Source organism: Amblyraja radiata, chromosome 6 (assembly GCF_010909765.2).
Source record: "Amblyraja radiata isolate CabotCenter1 chromosome 6, sAmbRad1.1.pri, whole genome shotgun sequence".
NCBI classification, from domain to species: Eukaryota; Metazoa; Chordata; class Chondrichthyes; order Rajiformes; family Rajidae; genus Amblyraja; species Amblyraja radiata.
The window spans coordinates 99274400-99300791 of record NC_045961.1 but is presented as its reverse complement, the minus strand read 5'-3'; the positions used below and the strand labels follow the sequence as shown (position 1 = coordinate 99300791).

General features: G+C 45.4%; 2 protein-coding genes across 2 annotated transcripts in view; one reads left to right on the top strand and one right to left on the bottom strand.

The window, feature by feature from the left end:
- LOC116974633 (interleukin-5 receptor subunit alpha-like) overlaps positions 1-17173 on the top strand; it is a 160553-nt gene extending 143380 nt beyond the window's left edge. Inside the window, exons 4-9 of the mRNA XM_033023317.1 lie at positions 4267-4399; positions 6184-6304; positions 9974-10155; positions 12800-12939; positions 16619-16763; positions 16813-17173. Of these exons, the coding sequence (XP_032879208.1) occupies positions 4267-4399; positions 6184-6304; positions 9974-10155; positions 12800-12939; positions 16619-16763; positions 16813-16817 (726 nt within the window). The 3' untranslated portion in view covers positions 16818-17173. The remainder of the gene's footprint in view (positions 1-4266; positions 4400-6183; positions 6305-9973; positions 10156-12799; positions 12940-16618; positions 16764-16812) is intronic.
- The window catches only part of LOC116974634 (interleukin-5 receptor subunit alpha-like), a 300632-nt gene that overhangs the window by 252024 nt on the left and 22216 nt on the right, over positions 1-26392 (bottom strand). The gene's annotated exons all lie outside the window — the stretch shown is intronic.

Genomic DNA, 26392 nt, shown 5'->3' with positions numbered 1-26392 from the left:
GACACATCATGTGTCCTCAGCGTGGTCTTTGCACAATTTCAGACCGTCATCTTTTTTTTTCATCACAACGGCCCAAGGGTTTCCTTTTATTTTAATTCCTGCTGCCCCCCTCCGGGCCCTGGGGTCGAGGAGATGCTGCACCGGGTACCATCGGCCTCTCCATTCACCTCCCCCTCCCCCAGCTCAAGGAAGCTCGCCCTCTCCCCCCCAGACAGACCCCGCCTCAAGCCCTACCCCTCTCCCGGCTCCAGGACGCTCGACCCCTCCCCTCCTCCATGACAGCCCCCGCCTCATACAACTTAATCGTCGCCCTGCTGGAGAATTCGAGAGGTTTCATTTTATTAAAAAATCGCAATTTTCATTGTGAGGGGGGGGGAGGTGGGTTACCGAAGTGGTGAGGAGTGGGGGAGCAGTGGGATAGAAGGAGAGGAGGGGGTAGGGAGTGGAGAGGGAGGCGATAGTGGGGGAGGTGACGAGTGAGAGTGGGGGAGTGGGATAGGGGAGGTGAGGAGTGGGGGAGAATTGGAGATAGAGGGAGAGGAGGGGGGTAGGGAGGGGAGATGGGTTATGGACGGCGTGACTGAGGGTAGGGGAAAGGATAGGAAAGGAGAGGTGAGAGAGGGACTGGGGGAGGGGAGGAGGAGAGGGGAAAGAAGACGGAGGGTGATGAGGAGAGAGACAGGGTGCTGGGGATGAGGGGGAATGGAGGAGGATAGGGGTAGGAAGAGGGATGGAGAGGCACAGTTGATGGAGTGTTTCCGTGACACGTCACAACGGGTATCTCTGGCGTCACAATTGAGTCGTTACTCAAATTTCACTGCACCTTAATTGGTTAAGTGACAATAAATGCGAACATGAACTTGAGTTTGTACCTTCTCACTGTGACCCGCGTGGGTTTTCTCTGGGTGCTCCGCTTTCCTCCCACACTCCAAAGACGTACGGATTTGTAGGTGAATTGGCTTCGGGAAAATTGTTAATTGTAAGTGTGTTGAGTAGTGCTAGTGCACGGGGTGATTGCTGGTCGGCGCGGACTCGGTGGGCTGAAGGGCCTGTTTCCGCGCTGTATCTCTGAAGCCGAAAGGAAAGTAAACCTGAGCAACAGGTGAAAAAAAGAAGAGTAGTGAATGGGATGTCTGTTTTAAACGGTGAGAGATTTTCAAATTCTTCGACAATGTGTTTCTGCTCCTTTCTTTGGCTGTTCAACAAGATGTTGAAGTTTGAACAATGCGTGCCTTGCACTTGCCTAAAACATTTGTTCATTTACTAATTCAGCTCCCAAAATTAAGAGGAATCCACCCAGAAATATATCGATTACCCACAGAAGTCTCGGAGAGTACACCTTTTCTTGGGAAGGAGACTGCAAGTGTACAGGGAACGTCAAATACCAACTAGATTACACCTACCTCGATTTAAAAGACAGCAAGGTAGATTTCATCCAATCTCTCCAAATATGTAAATCTATATTACTAAAACTCTGTTCTTGACCGGTATCGGCTTTCTGTGCTGCGGTTTCCGAGAGTACGACGCCACCTACGGCCGTCATTTTTGGCCACCTCGCTCAGAGCCCCCCTCCACCACGTGTGTCGCGAGGATTTTTCCTGTCGATGAAAATTGACAGAGATATTAATGTTTTTACAACATTCCCCATTCTCTCTACTGCCCCTGCTGGAGGGAGGGGGAGCGACTATAAAACCAGGAAACGGTGTGCCTCAATCAGTCTCTGCAAGTGGTGTGCCTCAATCAGTCTCTGCAAGTGGTGTGCCTCAATCAGTCTCTGCAAGTGGTGTGCCTCAATCAAAGCTTTGAATGACACTGACAAATGTCTACAGCACTGTTAGTACTCTTAATTTGGTTTGAAAATGAAAATATGGTTAGAGGTAAAAAAGCACTGCCTGCAAATAGTTGTTTGGGTTGAAGTAAAAAGGCACTCTCTCTCTCTCTCCCCCCCCCCCCCCCCTCCCTCCCCCCCCCCTCCCCCCCCCCCCCCCCCCCCCCCCCTCTCCTCTCCTCTCCCCCCTCTCATCTCCCTCCCTCTCCTCCCCCCTCCCTCTCCTCCTCCCCACCCTCTCGTCCTCCCCGTCCCTCTCCTCTCCCCCTCTCCCCCTCTCCACTGCCCCATCTCCTCTCCCCTCTCATCTTTCCCTTCTCCTCACCCCCCTCTCCTCACTCCCCTCTCATCGCATCCCCCTCTCATCGCATCCCCCTCTCCTCCCCCTCTCCTCTCCTCTCCCCCCTCCTCTCCCCCCTCTCCTCTTCCCCCTCCTCTCCTCCCCCCCTCCTCTCCTCCCCCCTCCTCTCCTCCCCCCTCCTCTCCTCCCCCCTCCTCTTCTCCCCCCTCCTCTCCTCCCCCCCTCCTCTCCTCCCTCCCCCCTCCTCCTCCCCCCTCCTCTCCCCCCCTCTCTCTCCCCCTCTCTCCTCCCCCCCTCCTTCCTCCCCCCTCTCTCCTCCCCCCTCTCCTCCTCCCCCCCTCTCTCCTCCCCCCTCTCTCCTCCCCCCCTCTCTCCTCCCCCCTCTCCTCCTCCCCCCCTCTCTCCTCCCCCCTCCCCCCCTCTCTCCTCCCCCCCTCTCTCCTCCCCCCTCTCGCCCCCCGCCTCTCTCCCCCCCCTCTCTCTCTCTCTCTCTCTCTCTCTCTCCCCCCTCCTCCCCTCCATTAGCGTGAGTGCAGGAGGGGGGGGGGGTAGTTAGTGTGTGATGCTGCATGCCGCCTCCCCCCCCACAACCACACATTGGGGGATCAGACCCAACGGGTCTGCACTTGGTCTAGTATTTTAATGGCACTGTAACTTCATTTCCGTCTGCATATTCCTATCTTTCTGAAAGAGTGGATTCATAGACTCATTGAGTTATACAAACAGGTCTTTGGCCCACCTTGTCCATGCCATCCAGATTGGCATCTTGGACTAGTTACAGAGAAAGGTTGAACAAGTTAGGGCTTTATTCTTTGGAGCGCAGAAGGTTAAGGGGGGACTTGAGAGAGGTCTTTAAAATGATGAGAGGGATAGACAGAGTTGACGTGGATAAGCTTTTCCCACTGAGAGTAGGGAAGATTCAAACAAGGGGACATGATTTGAGAATTAGGAGACAGAGGTTTAGGGGTAACATGAGGGGGAACTTCTTTACTCAGAAAGTGGTGGCTGTGTGGAATGAGCTTCCAGTGAAGGTGGTGGAGGCAGGTTCGTTTTTATCATTTAAAAATAAATTGGATAGTTATATGGACGGGAAAGGAATGGAGGGTTATGGTCTGAGTGCAGGTATAATGGGACTAGAGGAGAATACGTGTTGGGCACGGACTAGAAGGGTCGAGATGGCCTGTTTCCGTGCTGTAATTGTTATATGGTTATATAGTGCTATTTGCCTGCCTTTGCCCCATAACTCTCTAATTCCTTCAGCAACACAAGGAACTGCAGGTGCTGGTTGACAACAGAAGGCACAAATTGCTGGAGTAATTCAGCGGGTCAGGAAACATCTCTGGAGAACATGGGCAGATAGCGTTTCCAGATGGGACCTTTTGAGTTTGTGGTTAGTCTATTGTCATGTGTACCAAAGAATAATGAAAAGCATTTGTTGCGTGCTAACCAGTCTCTGAAGAGAGGTCCTGATCCCAAACATCACCTCCCTGTTCCCCAGAGATGCTGCCTGACTCGCAGAGTTGCTCCAGCACCCATGGTCTTTTTTTCCCTCCAAATCCTTCCTATCCTTATAATCTGTCCAAATGTCTTTTAAAAATTGTAATTCTCCAATAATGGAGATCTTAGTTCATGATTGGTTTCAGTAATTTCAGTTTAGTTTATTGTCACATGTACCGGGGTACAGTGAAAACCTTTTGTTGCGCGCTAACCAGCCAGCAGAAAGACAATACAATCGATCCAATTACAGTGTACAGATACATGATAAGGGAATAACGTTTAGAGCAAGGTAAAGCCAGCAAAGTCCGATCAAGGATAGTCCAGGGGTCACCAAACAGGTAGATAGTAGTTCAGCACTGCTCTCTGGTTGTGGTAGGATGATTCAGTTGCCTGATAACAGCTGGGAAGAAACTGACCTTGAATCGGGCGGTGTGTGTTTTCACACTTCCATACCTTCTGCGTGATGGGAGAGGGGAGAAGAGGGAGTGACCAGGGTGCGACTCGTCCTTGATTATACTGCTGGCCTTGCCGAGGTAGCATGAGGTATAAATGCAGTCAATCATTTCAACCTCGAATGTTCATCTCTTGCGATTCGCTATTAACGCAAAGAGATTTTAAGTTTGCTATTATTTTCATTTAGATGGAAACATACTTTGTGCAAAAACATCAAAAGGATCTGGATTTGGAATTACACCGAGGACTACATGCTCGAGTGAGGCTTAAAAATAGAAAAATAGCTAGCCGTTGGACTGAGAGAACCTTTAATCTGCCAGGTGGGTTTCCATTTGAATGGCTTGTCGAATGGCTTTCTGTTTTGTTCTTTCGTTGGGGAAATGGGGAACAAGGAATGAGGCATTTGAACCATGGTTCTAGAAAGGTAATCAAAATTTGGAATGAGATGGGGCAAGGATTTCACATGTTGTGTCAGTGTAAAGTCAAATCAGTACAATGATACAAGTGTGTAATTAGCACGGTTGAAGTCACACGCTGATGGTCCTTTAGCATGCACCAACTCAGAGACTGCCAAAGCTGATGGATTACTGCTGATGTAAAGTGACCGATGGGATAAATTATTCTTGTAGATAGACACATAAAGCTGGAGTAACTCAGCGGGACAGGCAGCATCTCTGGAGAGAAGGAAGGGGTGATGTTTTGGGTCGAGACCCTTCTTCAGACTAGATAGGGATAAGGGAAATTAGAAATATAGACGGTGATGTAGAGAGATAAAGAACAATGAATGAAAGATATGCAAAAAAGTAATGATGATAAAGTAAACAGGCCATTGTTAGCTGTTTGTTGGGTGAAAACAAGAAGCTGGTGCAACTTGGGTGGGGGAGGGATAGAGAGAAAGGGAATGCCGGGGTTACGAAGTTAGAGAAATCAATGGGTTGTCAGCTGTAAATTAGTCTTGTGGATAATTTAGTTTAGACCATGGTTTAGTTCAGAGATACAGTGTGGATACATGACCTTCAGCCAACCGAGTTCGCAACGACCAGCGGTCCTTGTACAGAAACATTATCCTGCACTAGGGGACAATTTTACAATCTTTCACCAAAGCCAATTAACCTACAAATCTGTATATCTTTGGAGAGTGGCAGGAAACCGAAGATCTCGGAGAAAACCCACGCAGTCACAGGGAGAACGTACAAATTCTATACAGTCAGCACCGTGGTCAGGATCGAACCCAGGCCTCTGGAGGTGTAATGCAGCAACTCTACTGCTGAACCACTGTGCCTGGACCATTAGGTTTTACTGATGTTTTCAGTTATTGTACCATCTACAACATGGAACGTGGAATATAGAACAGCACAGACATGAACAGGCTCTTTGGCCCATAATGTCCGTGGAGAACATGATGCCAATATAAAATAATCTCATCTGCCCAACACATGATCTGTATCCCACCATTACCATCATATCCCAGACAAAGTCTCTTAAACACTACACTTAAGGTTTTGTTTGACATTTTGTTATGTACTAAACAACAATGTTTCAGGCTTAATTAGGTTTCAGGAAGTGATGAGATTCCTCCATATCGCACTGTGCCAACCAACTGTCCCAGCTGTGTTCTGACACAATAATGATGAGTTTTCATGAGCTGAATCTTTATGTCAGCAGAGTCGCTGCCTTACAGCGCCAGAGACCCGGGTTCGATCCAGACTACGGGTGCTGTGTGTACGGAGTTTGTACATTCTCTGTGTGACCCCGTGTATTTACTCCGGGTGCTCCACTTTCCTCCCAAACTCTAAGGATGTGCAGATTTGTGGGTTAATTGGCTCCGGTAAGTTGTAAATTTGTCCCTAGTGCGTAGGATAGTGTTAATGCATGGGATGATCTCTGATTTGCGCAGACTCAGTGGGCTGAAGGGCTTGTTTCTGTGCTGTATCTCTAAAGTAAAGTCTAAAGTCCAAAGTGATAAACATGACACTAGAGTCGTGACACTAGAGACACATATTACCAATGAAACCTTGATTTATTATGATGGGATTGGAATAGAAGAACGTTTAATTACATCTACATGTACAAGATGGATGTATTCTCACTTTTGTTCATTCAGGTGAATCATTCGCTTCAGTTGACAACTTAATTTGCATTTTCTATGGTGAGCTGTACATGAACTGCAGTTGGGATGTTACTGAAGATGCATCGGAGGATGCACGATTCATTTTGTCCTACAGGTAAAGAAGGATCTCAATCAATATATATTTCTGAGTCATAGAGTGATAGAGTGGTACTGTGTGGAAACAGGCCCTTCAGTCCAACTTGTCCACACCGGCCAACATGTCCCAGTTACACTAGTCCCACCTGCCCGCATTTAGTCCACATCCTTCCAAACTTGTCCTATCCAGGTACCTTAAACGTTGGTATAGTGCCTGCCTCTACTACCTCCTCTGGCAGCTTGTTCTATACAGCCACCACTCTGTGAGAAAAGGTTTTCCCTCAGATTCCTATTAAATCTTTTCCCCTTCACCTTGATCCTATGTCCTCAGGTCCTCGATTCACCAACTCTAGACAAGAGACTCTGTGTGTCTGCCCGATCTATTCCTCTTATGATCTTATACACCTCTATTATATCACCCCTCATCCTCCTGCGCTCCAAGGAATAGAGTCCCAGCTTACTCAACCTCTCTCTATATCTCAGACCCTCTAGTCCTGGCAACATCTTCATACATTTTGTCTGCACCCTTTCCAGTTTGACAACATTTTGTTCGATCTTTTACTGGTTCTCACCATTATGTTCACCTGTCCATTTGTGTTGCATTCTAGTTTGTTGTTGTTGTTGTTGTTGTTGTTGTTGTTGTTGGTGTTGGTGTTGTTGGTGTGTGTGTGTGTGTGTCTGTGTGTGTGTGTGTGTGTGTGATTCCATTTAGTTAATTCAGTTTAGCAATACAGTGTGGAGACAGGCCCTTCGGCCCACCAAGTCTAGGCCAGCCGGAGATCACCTGTACACTAGTTCTATCCAACACACCAGGGACAATTTATAATGAACCTGCAAAAACTGTACGTCTTTGGAATGTAGGAAGAAATCGGAGCACCCTGAGAAAACCCATGTGGTCACAGGGAGAATGTATAAACATCCGTACAGACAGCACCCTTGATTAGGATCGAACCCGGGACCTGGCGCTGTAAGGCAGCAATTCTATCGCTGTGCCACCGTGTTTATGTCTCTCTTTGTTCATTTATCCATCCACCAACCAATCTATCCAGTTTTCTTTCTTTACCTATTTATCTATTTACCATCTCACTGCCTGTTGTCAGTCTCACCTGTCATAGAAACAGAGAAAAATGTACAAGAGTAGGCCATTCGGCCCTTCGAGCCACCAATGCCATTCAATATTATCATGGCTGATCATCTAAAATCAGTACCCCATTTCTGCTTTTCCCCCTATCCCTTGATTCCTTTAGACCTCAGAGCTAAATTAGAGTTAATTTAGAGTTAATCTTGAAAACATCCAGTGAATTGGCCTCCACTGACTCCTGTGGCAGAGAATTCCACAGATTCACAACTTTCTGGGTGGAAAAGGTTTTCCTCATCTCAGTTGTAAATGGCCGACCCCTTATTCTTAAACTGTGACCCCTGGTTCTGGACACCCCCAACAACGGGAATCTTTTTCCGGCATCTAGCCTGTCCAATCCTTTAAGATCTTATATGTTTCTATAAGATATCCTCTCATCCTTCTAAATTCCAGTGAATACCAGCCCAGTCAACCCATTCTTTCATTATATGTCTTTGTGCCTGTTTATTCTATTTATCTATCTTTTAATTTATCCATTGAAATACCGACTGATTGAAAGATTCTGCATGGAAACAGGACCTTTGACCCACCGAGTCTATACCGACCAATAAACCAGAACTAGGGGTCACAGTTTAAGAAAAAGGGATCGGTCATTTAGGACTGAGATGAGGAAAAACCTTTTCAGCCAGAGTTGTGAATCTGTGGAATTAGGCCATTCTGCCCATCAAGCCTATTGCGCCATTCAATCACGGCTGATCCCTCTCTACCTCCTAGCCCCATTCTCCTGCCTTCTCCCCATAACACTTGACTTCCTTACTAATCAAGAATCTAAAAGGCCTGTCACACCAGCATGCGACTGCATGCGGCTAGCGCGACCTAACGTGGTCGCTTGAGCCGTACGGCCTCGTGGGGCCGGTCCCACTTTGACCGCCGGAGCCGTATGGAGTTGTGCGGGGCTGGTCCCGACATCACGCGGGGCTCTGAAAAATTCCGCGCGGCAACAGCCTGTTGGCCTGCAGCCGCATTGAGGCCGTACGCAGCACCTCGATGGCCGTACGCAGTGTCTCGACGCCGTATGCAGCGTCTTGACCCCATACGCAGCATCTTGATGCCGTATGCAGCGTCACGACAGCGTACGCCTTGCGCGTGGCGTTGCGCGATGACGTCACCGCCCGGCGTGCCGTTACGTGATGACGTAACCGCCCGACGCCGTGCGACGTCCAAATTCAGTCGGCCCGCCTCCTGCCCAGCTCATTGGTGAGTATGATGTCGGGACCAGCCCCGCACAACTCCAGACGGCTCCGTGGTTGGTTAGTGGGACCGGCCCCGCGAGGCCGTACGCCTCAAGCCACCACGTTTGGTCGCGCTAGACGCATGCAATCGCATGCTGGTGGGATAGGCCCTTACGTATCTCTGTGTTAAATATATCCACTGACTTGGCCTCCACAGCTTTTTGTGGCAAAGAATTCCACAGATTCACCACCATCTACTCACTGGCCATCCATCCATCCATATCCCCTCCCTCTCCCCTCTTCCTCCCCCTCTTCCTCCCCCTCCCCCCTCTCCCTCCCCCTCCTCCTCCCCCCCCCTCTCCCTCCCCCCTCTCCTCCCCCTCCCCCCTCCCCCCTCCCCCCTCCCCCCTCCTCCTCCCCCTCCCCTCCTCCCCCCCCTCTCCCTCCCCTCTTCCTCCCCCTCTCCCCTCTCCCCTCTCCCTCCCTCCCTCTCCCTCCCCCCTCTCCCTCCCCCCTCTCCCTCCCCCCTCTCCCCTCCCCCCTCTCCCTCCCCCCTCCCCCCTCTCCCCCTCCCCCCTCCCCCCTCCTCCCTCCTCCCTCCTCCCTCCTCCCTCCTCCCTCCACCCTCCACCCTCATCCCTCCTCCCTCCTCACTCTCACTCTCTCTCCCCCACCCCAAAAAAAACAAATGCTGGAGTAACTCCAGTGGGACAGGCAGCTTCTCTGGAGAGATGGAATGGGTGACGTTTCGGGCCATAAGGACACAAGGTCACAAGTGATGGGAGCAGAATTAAGCTATTCGGCCCATCAAGTCTACTCCGCCATTCAATCATTGCTATTCTATCTCTCCCTCCTAACCCCATTCTCCTGCCTTCTACCCATAACCCCTGACACCTGTACTATAACAAGAATCTATCTATCTCTGCATTAAAAATATCAATTGTCGGCCTCCGCAGCTTTCTGTTGCAAAGAATTCCACAGATTCACCCACCCTCTGACTAAAGAAATCCCTCCTCATCTCCTTCCAAAAGGAATGTCCTTTATTTCTGAGGCTATGACCTCCCGTCCTAGACTCTCCCATTAGTGGAAACATCCTCTCCACATCCACTCCAACCAAGCCTTTCACTATTTCACTATTCTGTACGTTTTAATGAGGAACCCCCCTCATTCTGCTAAATTCCAGCGAGTACAGGCCCCGTACCGTTAAATGCCCAGGGGTCAAGACCCTTCTTCAGACTGAGAGTCAGGGGAGAGGGAGCCACAGAGATATGGATGGGTCAGGTGTCTCTCTCTCTCTGTCTGTCCCGTTCCCCTGTCGATCTGTGCAGACCTATCCGTCTTTATTTTGTAGAGTTTACTTCTCAATTTTCTTTTTAAGGGAGCGAAACCCATCCGATGTGTTCAACTGCGCAGATTACCTGGTGGATGGAGGGAGGAACATTGGCTGTGTCAACGAAAATATTCGCATTGAAGATACCATCAAGATTATCATCTGTATCAGTGAAGTGAACAAGGAAGCCAAATTGCCGTATTGCAGAATAGTGAACCCATTCAATTCCTGTAAGGCATTTTGTATGGGGGTTTTTTTCTGGTGGATCATAATTGAAATATCAGTAGATGGAAAAGTAGCAGGTAGTGATTGATCGGGAGAAGATTTGAGTTTGAGTTTAGCTTATTGTCACATGTACCAAGGTACAGTTAAAAGCTTTTATTGTGTGCTAACCAGTCAGCAGAAGGACAATACATAGACATAGAAACATAGAAAATAGGTGCAGGAGTAGGCCATTCGGCCCGACGAGCCTGCGCCGCCATTCAATATGATCATGGCTGATCATCCAACTCAGTATCCTGTACCTGCCTTCTCTCCATACCCCCTGATCCCTTTAGCCACAAGGGCCACATCTAACTCCCCCTTAAATATAGCCAATGAACTGGCCTCAACTACCTTCTGTAGCAGAGAATTCCAGAGATTCACCACTCTCTGTGTGAAAAATGTTTTTCTTATCTCGGTCCTAAAAGATTTCCCCCTTATCCTTAAACTGTGACCCCTTTTTCTGGACTTCCCCAACATCTTGAACAATCTTCCTGCATCTAGCCTGTCCAACCCCTTAAGAATTTTGTAAGTTTCTATACGATCCCCCCTCAATCTTCTAAATTCTAACGAGTACAAGCCGAGTCTATCCAGTCTTCTCAACATGATTACAATCGAGTCATCCACAGTGTACAGATACATGATAAGAAAATAACGTGAATAGCATATAGTGCAAAATAAAGTCCAGTAAAGTCTGATCAAAGATAGTCTGAGGGTCTCCTGTGTGATAGATAGTAGCTCATGACTGCCCTCTAGTTGTTGGTAGGATAGTTCATTTGCCTGATAACAGCTGGGAAGAAATTGTCCCTGAATCTGGAGGTGTGCGTTTTCACACTTCTCTTACGAGAAGAGAGAGAGGAGAAGAGAGAGTGGCCAGGGTGTGACTCGTCCTTGATTATGCTGCTGGCCTTGCCGAGGCAGCGTGAGGTATAAATGGAGTCAATGGAAGGGAGAAGGAGGAGAAGGAGTCTGAAGAAGGGTTATGGCCCGAAAAGTTGCCTATTTCCTTCGCTCCATAGATGCTGCTGCACCCGCAGAGTTTCTCCAGCATTTTTTTGTGTACCTTCAATGGAAGGGAGGTTGGTTTGTGTGATAGTCTGGGCTGCGTCCACAATTTCTCTCGGTCTTGTATGGAGCTGTTCACAAACCAAGCTGTGATACATCCCAATAAAATGCTGTAGAGGTTGGTGAAAGTTATTAGGGACATGCTGAACTTCCTAGGACTTCTAAGGAAGTAGAGGAGTTGGTGTGCTTTCATGGCCATTGCTTCAACATGGGTGGTCCAGGACATTGGTGAAATTTATTCCGAAGCCTTTAAAGATTTTAACCATCTCTACTTCGGTGTCGTCAGTGCAAACCAGGCTATGTGTACCACTTCACCTCTTGAAGTCGATCACTATCTCCTTTGTAGATTGCAGTAATGTGTTTGCGAAGATGGTTGTTGAGGAACTGGGCGACAGGCACAGGTTGTTACGTTGATTCAGAAGAACTTAGAATCTTTGCCTGTAATGGCCAAGGAACGTGGTCAAAGCTTGGAGGCCCTGTTAAAACTGCAAAAGAACCAAAGATATGGGAGCAGAATTAGGGCATTCAGCCCATCAAGTCTGCTCTGCTATTCAATCATGGCTGATCTAGCAATCCCTCTCAACTCCCATTCTCCTGCCTTCTCCCCATAACCTCTGACACCCATTTGTACAGACAGAGTTACAGATACTCTTCTGTGTTATGGGCAAAGGACAAAGTGCTGGAAGAACTCAGCAGGTCAGGCAGCAACTGTGGAGGGGAACGGGAACACGACGTTTCGGGTCAGGATCCTTCATCAGGCTGAGGATGGTGAATCTGTGGAATTCATTGCCACAGGCGGCTGTGGAGGCCAAAGTCAATGGATATTCTTAAGGCGGAGATAAGTTCATCAGGTCAGAAGTGATAGGAGAAGAATTAGGCCATTCGGCCCATCAAGTCTACTCCGATAATCATCTCATGCTGTTTGTGACCTTATTACGTCTTACTGAGCTCCAATCTGTGATCAAGACGTAGTTTCATTGTTAATCAAGTCTCTGAGTGACCTCATAATCTTAGAATTTTAAAAATGTACCAAATTCATAAGGTCATAAGGTCATGTGAGGGGAATAGAATTAGGCCATTCGTCCATCAAGGCTACTCTGCCATTCAATCATGCCTCTTAACCCTATTCTCCTGCCTTCTCTCCATAACCCCTGACACCCGTACTAATCTATCTGTCTCTGTCTTAAAAAAGAGGCTATAACTTATGAACTTATGAAGAAGGCTCTTGTTCCGTTGCACAGGATTGCAACATCTGCAATCTCGTGTGCCTCCTTTTGTGTTATGTGCCAGTACCTTTTGCATTTCTCACCTCACCTGGACAAGATGAGTATAGATAGCAGAGCCATCACCCTCTTATGGGGAACGAGTTGACCTCCCAAAACTGTGTGCATGCGATTTACAGAGGTGTCAAGAGTCAAAAGTGTTTAATTGTCGTATGAACTAGGAGTTGAACAATAAAGCGACATTAAGATTCCACGTGAAATTTTAGAGTTGTTTCTGATGTGTCTCAACCATGCTGTGACTTTGAAATAAGTTCTCTTTTTGCAGATAAACTCGACAGTCCAATAAATGTCATGATCGACAAAAGCACGGATGAGGTCAAATGGACACTTCCAACATTTGATTTCAATACCATTTGTTACACGTTTCAATTAAACTGCACAAATTTGAATGATGGAAACACAAAGGTAAGCAAGTGTTTACTTTATCCCAGGTGTGGGAATTTAACTATGATCAGCTACTCAAGTACTCGTTACTTGTGTTGCTTGGGAGTTGGGATAAGGATCAGGAGCGGCATGGTGGAGCAGCGGTAGAGTTGCTGCCTTACAGTGCCAGAGACCCGGGTTCGAACCTGACTATGGGTGCTGTCTTTACGGAGTTTGTACGTTCTCCCCGTGACCTGTGTGAGTTTTCTCCGGGTGCTCCGGTTTCCTCCCACGCTCCAAAGACGTACAGGTTTACAGGCAAATCAGCTTGGTTAAAAAAACTGGTAATTTGTCCTTAGTGTGTCGGATCGTGTTAATTGTGAGCGAAGGGGTCGCTGGTCTCCGCGGACTCGGTGGGCCAATGGGCCTGTTTCAGCGCTGTATCTCTGTAAAATAAACTAAACTAATCTAAGGATGGATGTCCCTGACACCCGCACTAATCAAGAATATCTATCTCTGCCTTAAAAAATATCCATTGACTTGGCTTCCACTGTTGTTTGTGGCAATGAATTCCATCGATTCATCACCCTCTGACGAAACAAATTCCTCCTCATCTCCTTCGTATCTTTAACTCTGAGGCTATTATCTCTGGTCCTAGACTCTCCTACTTATGGAAACATCCATTCCACACCAATCTAACCAGGCCTTTCGTTATTCGATAATTTTTCAGCGTGGTCCCGCCTCATCCTTCTAAACTCAGAATCGAATATATCTTGTGAACAATGTGGCCCACTACATGTAGCTGAGTCTAACTAGGATCTCCACACAGAGAAGCCTGTCTCTGCAAAGCACAGCAGATAATCCATGGTCTGCAAGATTGATGAAACAAGTGGAAATAAAGAACTGCAGATGCTGGTTTGTATCAAGATAGACACAAAGTGCTGGAGGAATTCAGCAGCTCAGGCAGCTTCTTTGGAGAAAAGGAATAGGTGATATTTTTGGTTTGTGACCTTTCTTCAGACTGGAGTAAAATGATAGGTGATGTTTCGGGTCGGAATCCTTCAGAATGTTGGAAAAAGGAATAGGTGACATTTTGTGTCTAAACCCTTCGTCAGACACTGGGGGAAAAGGATTGGTGATGTTTCGGGTTCGAACCCATCTTCAGAAAGAAAAAGGGTCCTGACCCGAAAATTCACCTAGACCTTTTCTCCAGGAATGCTGCCTGTTCTGCTGAGTTCCTCCAGCACTTTATGTCTATCTCCCCAAGCATGGTGACTGTTTATGAGATGTCTTCTGCTTAAGCCCCTGTCCCACTTGTACGACCTAATTGGCGACCTCTGCCGAGTTTACCCTTGACTCGTACTCGCAGCATGGTCACCACAAGGTCGTAGGAGGCCTTCGTAACTCTTCCTCGTGCTCGTGAATGGTCTCCGCGTACTCGTGGCCTCAAGTTGGTCCCAACCTGATAAAATATGTCTACGAGTAAAAAAAAATTGGCATGGAAAAAATCGATACTGTTTACTCGTAGGTGGGTCATAGTAGGTCGTGATGCTAATCGTGGGAGGTCGTAGACATAGTCGTAGGAAGTCATAGGAGGTCTTTTACTTTGGCGAGTCAACATGACCTTGACATTTTTTTCAACTCATCTAAAGGTCTTCTAAACTTGTGGATTAGGTGGTCCAAGTGGGACAGGCCCTTTAGTCATGCTATTGGGAAGGCAGGAGGTAGAGTAACTGTGCCCAGTGCCTGGAGTTTTGCATTTGTTTTTGTACCTTTCCATAAGATATGCATTACGTGACACTTCTGTAGATTAGTAAGACACTATTGGGCCTGTCCCACTTAGGCTACTTTTAGGCGACTGCCGGTGACAGTCATGTTCGTAGCAGATCGCTGAAAAATCAGCGACTGGACCCCCCTTCGACATAAAATTTGAGTTCGAATCTTTACTTTAACAACAAAACCAAAACGAAGTCAACATCGACGACAACCTACGTTAACCTGGCGACAACTACGACAGCACCTACGTCAGGAGAAGTCAAGCTACGCTCATTGGCGTCAAACCCACTGTCGCCGACAGTCTCCGACCAGAAAGACGCTACAAATCTTTGGGCAACTGAGGGGACGACTCACGATCATACAGGCGACACCCCGGCGACCATGTGGCGTCAGCCTAGTCGCCTAAAAAATCGCCTAACAAATCGCCTAAATGAGACAGGCCCATAAGTCACTTTTGAATGTGCTCATCTGAACAACTGAAAGATATTGCAGTGAATTGTGGACGCAGCCCAGACCATCACATAGACCAACCCTCCCTTCCATTGACTCCATTTATATCTCACGCTACCTCGGCAAGGCCAGCAGCATAATCAATGATGAGTCACACCCTGGCCACTCCCTCTTCTCCCCTCAACCATCAGGCAAAAGGTATAGAAGTGTGTAAACGCACACCTCCAGATTGAGGGACAGTTTCTTCCCAGCTGTTATCAGGCAGCTGAACCATCCTAGCAATAACTAGCGAGCAGTGCTGAACTAACATTTACCTCATTGGTGACCCTCGGACCATCTTTGATCAGACTTTCCTGGTTGTACTTTGCACCAAACGTTATTTCCTTATCATGCATCTGTAAACTGTGAATGGCTCGATTGTAATCATGTATTGTCTTTCCGCTGACTGGTTAGCACGCAGAAAAAGCTTTTCACTGTACCACTGTACTTTACACGTGACAAGAAACTAAACTCTACCACAAGATTGACACAAAAAGCTGGCGTAATTCAGCGGGACAGGAAGCATCTTTGGAGTGAAGGAATGGGTGACGTTTTGGGTCAACACCCTTCGCCAGACGGAAGAAGGGTCTTGACCCGAAACGTCACTCATTCCTTCTCTCCAGAGATGCTGCTTGACCCGCTGAGTTACTCCAGCTATTTGTATCTACCTTTGGTCGATGATGTCTGACCTGCTGAGTTACTCCAGCTTTATGTGTCTATCTTTGGTTTAAACCAGCATCTGCAGTTCCTTCATACACATGAACTCTCTCACATCTGACTTTTGCCACCAGGTGTCTCTGTCTAGCCATCTCCCACCTGGACCAGGTGGCTAGACCCAACAATTGGCTCACTCTGACCCCAACCCGCTTACACATCACACTGTCCCTCTAGGAGCTGGTGTTTGGGGGGGATCTCATTGGGGGGGGGGGGGATCTCATTGAATCTTACCGAATACTAAAAAGTCAGGATGCAGTAAATGTGGACCATTGTGGGCCCCACCTTTCCTTGATCATCATTGTTTTCTGCATATCTTTCATTCATTTCTTCTACGTGCCTTCTATATCTATTGTTCCCCTTTCCCCTGACTCTCAATCTGAAGGACGGCCTCAAACCCGAAAATTCACTTGTTCCTTTTCTTCAGAGATGCCGCATGACCCATGCAGTTACTCCAGCTTTTTGTGTCTACCTTCAAAGTCCTATAGCATTGTGCAGGGTTGTTTAAGAGCCTAATAATTGATGGGAAGAAGCTGTTCTAGAATCTTGAGGTAACATTTCTCAGACTCCTGGACTTTCTTCCCGATGGTAGCAGTAGAGATGTGAACGTGGGCAGGGAGGTGTGGGTTTTTGATGATATTAGCTCATTTCTAGAGGCAGCGAGTTTAAGGTGAGCTGTCTTTGCTTTCGTCACTCATGTCAATGTAATGAATCAGTGACCATTGTGTTTTTTTTCTCTCAGCTTGAAAATGTGACTTCCACAAATCATATAATCACCAGGGATCACACAAAAGAATATTCACTGCACGTGAGAGCAGCGGTGAATGATAAATGTTTTGAAAGCCATTTCTGGAGTGACTGGAGCAAATCACTTGTTATTGGTAAGGGGGATTCTCGTTAAAAAAAAACTTTAAAACCTATGATAACCTTAAAAAGGTTAACCTATGATGAGCATTTGTCAGCACTGGGCCAGTACTCGCTGGAGTTTAGAATAATGAGGGGGGAACTCCTTGAAACAAGCAGAATTTAGCGTCTGTTAAGTGTTTGTTTTAATGTACTTCGGTTTGTTTTATGTGGGGGGAGGGGGGGGGGATTGGGGGAAACTTTTTTTCAAGTTCTTACCTTCCCGGAGATGTGATTGATTTTCGGATCACATTCTCCGGGCTCTGCGGCCTACCATCGCTGGGACTGGGAGCCGCCTCGGATGTCATGACCCTACCGCGGGGCGCCGACTTAACATCGGAGCGGATCCCTTGCTTGAGATCGCTCCTACCGTGGTCTGCGGACTTACCATCAAGGGCTCGCAGTCTCGGGAGGATTTGATCGCTCGGCGCGGGGGAGCTGATAACCCCTCCAATGCGGGAGCTGATCGCCTCGACGCGGAGGGCCCGAACGCCGCCGACTACGGGAGTCAAGATCATCCCGTCAACGGAGGGCTCGAGGCCCCTGACCGAGGAAGAACAAAAGGAAGGACTTGAACTTTATTTCGCCTTCCATCACAGTGAGGAATGTGTAGGATTCACTGTGGCGGATGTTCATGTTAAAATGTGTTTTTGAGTCTGTTGCTTTTAATTGTATGATTGACCTGGCCAGTGAAATTCCTCGTATGTTGCAAAACATACTTGGCGAATAAAATCAGATTCTGATTCTGATTCCGATTCTGATTCTGAATAGTGAAAGGCTTGGATAGAGTGGATGTGGAGAGGATGTTTCAACCAGTCGGAGAGTCAGTGACTAGAGGGCATAGCCTCAGAATTAAAGGACATTCGTTTAGGAAGGAGATGAGAATAAATGTATTTAGTCAGAGGGTGATGAATCTGTGGAATTCTTTGCCACAGAAGGCCATGGAAGACCGTGATATTTTTAAGGCAGAGATAGATAGATAGATTCTTGATTCGTACAATCGTACAGATGTAATGGGGATATGTCAGGAGAATGGGGTTAGGAATATGAGATTTAAACGGGCATGATTGAAAGGTGGAGTTGGCTTAATGGGCCAAATGACCTAATTCTACACCTATTCCTTATGACCTTACAACCTTAAAACACAGTACAAAGATCGGGCAAGGCAATCCAGACTTTATTTAAGAGCATCAAATACAGTGATCACTGGGAGAAATCTAGGAGACAACAGAGAGCAGGACCTGACTAGAGTAGACTGCAGTAAGTGCCAGGAACACGCGCTCAGTTTCAAACTTCTTTCTTTTCTTTTAAATTCTTTTTATTCTTTTTTCCCCCCAAAAACAAAAACAAAAACAAAACAAAAAAAACAACAACAAAAAAAAAGAATAATGATAAACATAACAATGATATTGATACATAGGGATCAAGATTACATTAATAACAGGTATAATCTAAATATGAGTCCAGTGTCAAAATACACATTGAATATAGACCTCCCGGTCTTTATGTAAATGTTGTTAAATGTTTAAAAGAAAACTTATATATGTAGAAAAAAAACACAAAGATGAAATGAAAAAAAAAGACAAAAAGAAGTAACAAAGAAGAAAAAAAAAGCAAAACAGAATCTGAGCTGAGAATTTCAACAATTTAAGTCTGTTTGTCATCAAGTCTGTTCGGTGAGCAATTTATGTTGTGTGAAAGTGTTCCCCAAGTCTTATCAAATTTAACCAAGGGTTCAACAATGTCACTCCTGATTTTTTCTAAATTTATACATGACTAGACCAAGTGCAGACCCATTGGGACTGTTCCCGCAACGCGCGGTTGCGAGGGGAGGGGGCGGCGAGGGGAGGGGGCGACACTAACCAACCTCTCACACACACTAAACACCCCACACACACACACACACACACACACACACACACACACACACACACACACACTCACACTCACACTCACACTCACTCACACTCACACTCACACTCACACACATACACACACACTAACCACCCCCATTGATATAATATTAAGGAGGAGAGGGGTTGGGCCGCCCAGCAACCATCGGCCTCAGAGTGAGCCTCAGCTCCATGGCCTCGTTTCCTCGGCGCTTCAGACCCCGCGTACGGGGAGGGTGCAGTGAGCGGGCGGGCGTGATGCCGAGTGAGTCTGGGGCCGCCAGCGAGGACGGCGAAAAGCAGCGGGGGGCCAGCCGATCTTTGGCTTCTGCCAGCGTGACAGAGTCGGGCCGGGAGTGGGGGAAGGAGAGCCGGGCAGCAGCAGCCGTTATGGTCGCGCGGGGCACGCGATGAGAAGGTGGCCAGCGTGAGGCGAAAAAATGAGTGAGTGGGGGGAAGGATTTTATAAAAAATGTGTATAGAAAAATAACTGGGAAGGGGAGAGGGGTGGGTGGAGAGAGGGGGATGGGGAGAGAGATGTGGGTGAGGGGGGGGGATGTGAAGGGAGGGGAGGAGTGAGGGAAGGGGAGAGGGGTGGGTGGAGAGGGGAAAGAGTGGGGAGGGAGAGTGGAGGGGGAAGGGGGGAGAGAAGTGAAGTGGAAGAGAGTGAGGAGAGAGGGATGGGGAGGGGAGAGAGATGTGGGGGGGAGGGATGGGGACGGAGAGGAGGAGGGAGGGGTAAGTGTGGAGGGAGGGGGAAGAGTGTGGAGGGAGGGGGAGAGAGGTGGGGGAGAGGGGGGAAAGAGTGGGGAGGGATAGTGGGAGGGGGGAGAGGTGGAAGAGGGGAGGGCCAGAGGGAAGGGGTGGGGAGGGGAGGGGAGGGAGGGGGAGAGAGAGAGGTGGGGGAGGGAAAGGGGTGGCGTGAGGGAGAGAAGTGGAAGAGTGGGGAGGGAGGGGTAGGGGGAGTGGTGGAAGAGGGACAGAGAGGTAGGGGGAAGGGGGCGGGGGGAGAGAGGGAAGGGGATAGGGTAGAGAGTGAAGGGGGGTGGGGGAGAGAGGGATGGGTGGGAGAGGGAGAGGGGTGTGAAGAGGGAAACTTAGAAACAGAAATCAGGTGCAGGAGTAGGCCATTCGGCCCTTCGAGCCTGCACCTCCAGTCAATATGATCATGGCTGATCATCCAACTCAGTACCCTGTACCTGCCTTCTCTCCACACCACCTGATCCCTTTAGCCACAAGGGCCACATCTAACTCCCTCTTAAATATAGCCAATGAACAGGCCTCAACTACCTTCTGTGGCAGTGAATTCCAGAGATTCACCACTCTCTGTGTGTAAAATGTTTTTCTCATCTCGGTCCTAGAAGATTTCCCCCTTATCCTTAAATTGTGACCCCTTGTTCTGGACTTCCCCAACATCGGTTTCTATAAGATCCCCCCTCAATCATCTAAAATCTAGCGAGTACAAGCCGAGTCTATCCAGTCTTTCTTCATATGAAAGTCCTGACATCTCAGGAATCAGTCTGGTGAACCTTCTCTGTACTCCCTCTATGGCAAGAATGTCTTTGAGCATTGGGCATTTTGACATCACACAATGGAACGTTCACCATGGGCTGGGGCTCATGCAAAGGCATATTTAAATGGATCCATTCCGATTGGACATATGTGAACATTGGGCATTGTGACATCACACGATGGAACGAATCAAAAGGAAGAAAGGCAGCCGTCAGCCGGACGGACGGACGGCAGGCGGCAGCCACAGACTTTTATATAATAATAGAAGATAGATATCGTTTCAGAGTACCAATGGAGTGTGGTCGGAGGGTTGGAGTCTTACCATTTAAATAACATAGATCTTCTGGCGATTAATGTGGTAAAAGCAATCAACCGATAGGCGGAACGGGACAAATGAATAGAATCTAACATTGGTAGCCCAAAAATTGCAGTAATAGGATGAGGTTGTAAATCACTACCTAAGACTACAGAAATAGTATCAAAAATGTATTTCCAATATTTTCCCAAAAGAGGGCAGGACCAAAACATATGGGTCAGTGAGGTCACTTCAGAGTTACATCTGTCACAGGTAGGATTTATATGACCCTAAAAACGAGCGGACTTATCTTTTGACATATGAACTCTGTGAACCACCTTGAATTATATCAGAGCATGTCTTGCACACATTGAAGAAGTATTGACTAATTGAAGAATCCTCTCCCATTTCTCTATAGAGAGAGAAATTTGGAGTTCTCTTTCCCAGTCATTCTTAATTTTATCAAATATATCTATTTGTAATTTCAAAATCAACTCATAAATAGTCGTTATTATTCCTTTCTGATAAGGGTTCAAATGTAAAAATGTCTCCAAAATTTCAGTTTCATGTGGTCGTGGAGAAAAGGGTAGAGTAGCCTTCAAAAAATGTCTAATTTGTAAATATCTAAAAAAGTGTGAATTAGTTAAATTATATTTATTGGAGAGTTGTTCGAAAGACATAAAACAACCATCCTAAAACAAATCATGAAAAGCTACTAATCCCTTCTTCTTCGATAACAGAAAGGCTTGATCAGTACTAGAAGGTTGGAAGAGAAAATTAGATAAGATAGGACTAGATAGGATAAAATCATTTAGTCCAAAAAACTTATGAAATTGAAACCATATTCGAAACGTATGTCTTATTATTGGATTAGTCATAGAAACATAGAAAATAGGTGCAGGAGTAGGCCATTCGGCCCTTCGAGCCTGCACCGCCATTCAATATGATCATGGCTGATCATCCAACTCAGTATCCTGTACCTGCCTTCTCTCCATACCCCCTGATCCCCCTAGCCACAAGGGCCACATCTCACCAGATTCACCACTCTGTGTGAAAAAAGTTTTCCTCATCTCGGTCCTAAAAGATTTCGGCTTTCTCCTTAAACTGTGACCCCTTGTTTATATTTATATATTTATATATATCATATATTTATTCAATCTCGTAATTGTAAAAGGTAACGAGGCCCCTAGAATAGAAGCCAATGATAGTCCTTGCATAGAATCACGTTCAAAATTTATCCATCCTGGGCATTGGGTATCTTCTAAATCTTTTGTCTAAAACGTTAAATAACGAACATTGACTGCCCAAGAGTAGAATCTAAGGTTCGGCAATGCCAAACCACCATCCTTTTTTGATTTCTGTAAGTATTTATTACTTAGTCTGGAATTTTTATTCTGCCATATATATGAAGAAATTTTGGAATCAATAATATCAAAGAAAGATTTGGCAATAAAAATTGCTATCGTCTGAAATAAATACAAAAATATAGGTAAAATGAACATTTTAATAGCATTGATTCGGCCGATTAAAGATAAGGACATTGGTGACCATTTAGTAAACTGTTGTTTGATATCGTCAATTAAAGGCATAAAATTAGCTTTAAATAAATCCTTGTGTTTCTTGGTAATCTTAATACCTAAATAAGTTAAACTTTTGGTAGTCAATCTAAGTGTCCATAATACGAAACTAGATTATTTCATGGAAAAAGCTCACTCTTACTAAGATTTAGTTTATAACCAGAGAAACTACTAAATTGATTAAATAATGCTACAATTGCCGGAATAGATTTCTCAGGGTTAGAAATGAATAATAACAGATCATCTGCATAAAGAGATAGCTTATGTGTCATATTCCCGCGGACAACACCAAAAATATTAGGGGATTCCCCTGGGGGCCAAAGGTTCCAAAGCAATAGGTTCCAAAGTAAAGGACTTAAAGGACAGCCCTGTCTAGAACCTCAAAAGAGCCTGAAAAAAGGAGATTTCTGATTATTAGTAAGTACAGAAGCCTGAGGTATATGCTATGTCAGCTTGATCCATGAAATACATTTTGGACCAATCTTAAATTTTTCAAGTGTATTGAATAAGTATTTCCTTCTCGGCATCAAGTGAAATGACACATTTTGGGGTTTTATTTGATGCTGTATATACAATATACATTAATCTCCTAATGTTAAAGTATGAGTAACTATTTTTAATAAAACCTGTCTGAACTTCAGAGATAATTTGCGGTAAAATATTTTCCAATCTCATAGCTAATATTTTGGAAAGAATTTTGGAACCTATATTTAACAGTGATATAGGTCTGTTTGATTCAGTAGGGTCTTTATCTTTTTTAAGAATTAAAGAAATAGATGCTTCATAAAAAGATTGTGGTAATCTATTCCTTAAAAATGTTTCTTTAAAAACCTTGCATAGCCAGGGAGACAATAAACTTGAAAAATACTTTTAAAATTCTACTGTAAACCCATCTAAACCAGGAGCTTTACCAGAATTCATTGAAAGGATTGCTTTCTGTATTTCTGCTTCCGTGATGGGTTCATCGAACAACAGAAACTCATTATGTGCTAAATTTGGCAAGTTCAGTTTCTTTATAAACTCATGCATTATATTGGAATCAGTAGGACATTCTGATTGGTATAAAGAGGTATACAATTCCTGAAAGGATATATTAATTTCGTCATGGTCTACAGTTAGTGTACCATCCCATTTACTCACTTTAGTAATCTGACGTTTGGCCGACACCGCTTTCAACTGATTAGCGAGTAATTTAACAGACTTTTCGCCATGTATATAAAATTGGCTTTTGGTTTTAAGTAGCTGGTTCTCAATCAGTGATACTAAAAACAAATCATATCTCAATTGAAGTTCAACTCTATTCTTATAGAGCTCTAAACTAGGAGCTTTTGAATACTTTTTTATCAATTTCTTTAATCTCGTCAGCCAATATACGTATTTCTTTTTGAGTTTGTTTTTTAATCCCGCAGAGTATGAACTAATTTGTCCACGAATATATGCCTTAAAAGCATCCCAGACTACACCATTGGATATTTCTTCAGTAGAGTTTGTCAAGAAGAAAAAAGCAATCTGATCTTTAATAAAATTAACAAAATTTAAGTCTTGAAGCAAAGTAGCATTAAATCACCATTGTTTAGCACTAAACTTGGAATCAGGTAGTTTGATTGATAGTTTCAATGGTGCGTGATCAGAAATAGCAATTGCATCATACTCACATGCAGTGACCGATGAAGCTAGCCGAGAATCTATTATAAAGTTGTAGCGGAATAAAGATGAGACGTCAGGCCGGTTCAAAGAGCTGTTTATTCAGTGGTGACACGGTAGGTTGGTGCGCTAACTATATTACGTTGTTGCTGTAGCTGAGCGAGGTTGTTCTCTCGGGCTCAGCTACCGGTTGACTACTCAAGGTCTCGAGGTGAGAGACCTTAAGTGCCAGGACACTCCCTCTAACCCATGACATCACGTGCCCACCCTCATATCTCCTGACGAGGGTTCGAGCATGAGTGGCCCGTGTTTAGGCTGACGCCACAGGACCCCCCCCCCCCAGAACCGGAGGAAGAAATAGAATGGTCGAGGGCGGCTCCTTCATGTGGGTCGGGGACACCCCGGGCGTGATTCGGGACGGAGGCTCCACGGGCGCAGTGACGCTCTGCGTGGGCGATCCCGAGGTATTGCACTGTAATTTGTCTTGTTACTGTTCATTTTGTGTTCACTGCCTTTCCACGCCCGGTTCAGCAATCAGTTTATATATTTTATTTAGTTATTTTTCCTTCATTGTTGCCGACATCTCCCAGCCGTCGCTGGGGGCCATATTTCTCAGGACGCGATCCCTTCGCTGGTCGAGGAGATGTGACTGTGTCTCTTCCGTCAGGCGGCTTCTGCATCGGTCTCCTCGCACCCCTCGGTACCTCGGGATCGCCCATGCAGAGCGTCACTGCGCCCGTGGAGCCTCCGTCCCAAATCACGCCCGGGGTGTCCCCGACCCACATGAAGGAGCCGCCCTCGACCATTCTATTTCTTCCTCCGGTTCTGGGGGGGGGGGTCCTGTGGCGTCAGCCTAAACACGGGCCACTCATGCTCGAACCCTCGTCAGGAGATATGAGGGTGGGCACGTGATGTCATGGGTTAGAGGGAGTGTCCTGGCACTTAAGGTCTCTCACCTCGAGACCTTGAGTAGTCAACCGGTAGCTGAGCCCGAGAGAACAACCTCGCTCAGCTACAGCAACTACGTAATATAGTTAGCGCACCAACCTACCGTGTCACCACTGAATAAACAGCTCTTTGAACCGGCCTGACGTCTCATCTTTATTCCGCTACAACTTTATAATAGATTCTCGGCTAGCTTCATCGGTCACTGCATGTGAGTATGATGCAATTGCTATTTCTGATCACGCACCATTGAAACTATCAATCAAACTACCTGATTCCAAGTTTAGTGCTAAACAATGGTGATTTAATGCTACTTTGCTTCAAGACTTAAATTTTGTTAATTTTATTAAAGATCAGATTGCTTTTTTCTTCTTGACAAACTCTACTGAAGAAATATCCAATGGTGTAGTCTGGGATGCTTTTAAGGCATATATTCGTGGACAAATTAGTTCATACTCTGCGGGATTAAAAAACAAACTCAAAAAGAAATACGTATATTGGCTGACGAGATTAAAGAAATTGATAAAAAAGTATTCAAAAGCTCCTAGTTTAGAGCTCTATAAGAATAGAGTTGAACCAATTGAGATATGATTTGTTTTTAGTATCACTGATTGAGAACCAGCTACTTAAAACCAAAAGCCAATTTTTTTTTTTTTTTAATATTTTATTTTATTAGAAGTCATATGGCACCAAAGTGCCTAATATATATTTTCATAATACATTTTATGTACAACTTCTTTTTTTTTTTTTTGTTACACTGAAAAAAGATTAGAATAAGAAAAAGAAGTTAGATAGTAAAGGATAGAAAGATGTGAAATATATAGTGTGTGAAAAAAGAAAACGAGTAAATGAAGAAAGTTGAGAGAGAAAATAGAGAAAAGAAAATAAAATAAAAAAGAAAAGGATATCATTATTTATAATCTTGACCAACCCTCGTCCAGTCCTGAAACAGTTATTTTTTACAATTGTGTTGCACCATATGATTCCAAAAAAACGACGAATGGAGACCAACTCGTTATGAATTGGTCTGATTTATCCATTAGGAGGAATCGCATTTCCTCAAGATGAGCGGTGTCCAACATACTTGCAAACCACATTTTAAGCGTTGGTATTGATGTATCCTTCCAAAATTTAAGAATTAATTTTTTTGCTATTATTAAACCATAGTTAAGGAATAGATTTGGAGATGTGTTCAATTTATTCCCAACTTCCATTACGCCAAATATAATCATTTCAGTATTAGGTTCCATTCTTGTCTTGAATAATTTTGTAAATATTTCAAAAATATCATTCCAAAATCTATAAAGTTTTATGCAGGAAACTAAGGAGTGTGTTATAGTTGCCTTTTGGGCTAGGCATTTATCACAAGTGGCGGATATATTTGGATAAAATTTGTTCAATCTTGTTTTTGAATAATATAATCTATGTACAATTTTAAATTGAATTAGATTATGTCTTACATTAATTGAACATTTATGAATATATATCAGGTATTTTTCCCATTTAACCTACGTAATTTTTATCATTAGTTCCCGTTCCCACTCTTCTCTAAGTACCTCTGTCGATGGTAGGTCTATATTTAGAATACTATAGCCAATTTTATATACATGGCGAAATATCTGTTAAATTACTCGCTAATCAGTTGAAAGCCATGTAGGCCAAACGTCAGATTACTAAAGTGAGTAAACGGGATAGTACACTAACTGTAGACCATGACGAAATTAATATATCCTTTCAGGAATTGTATA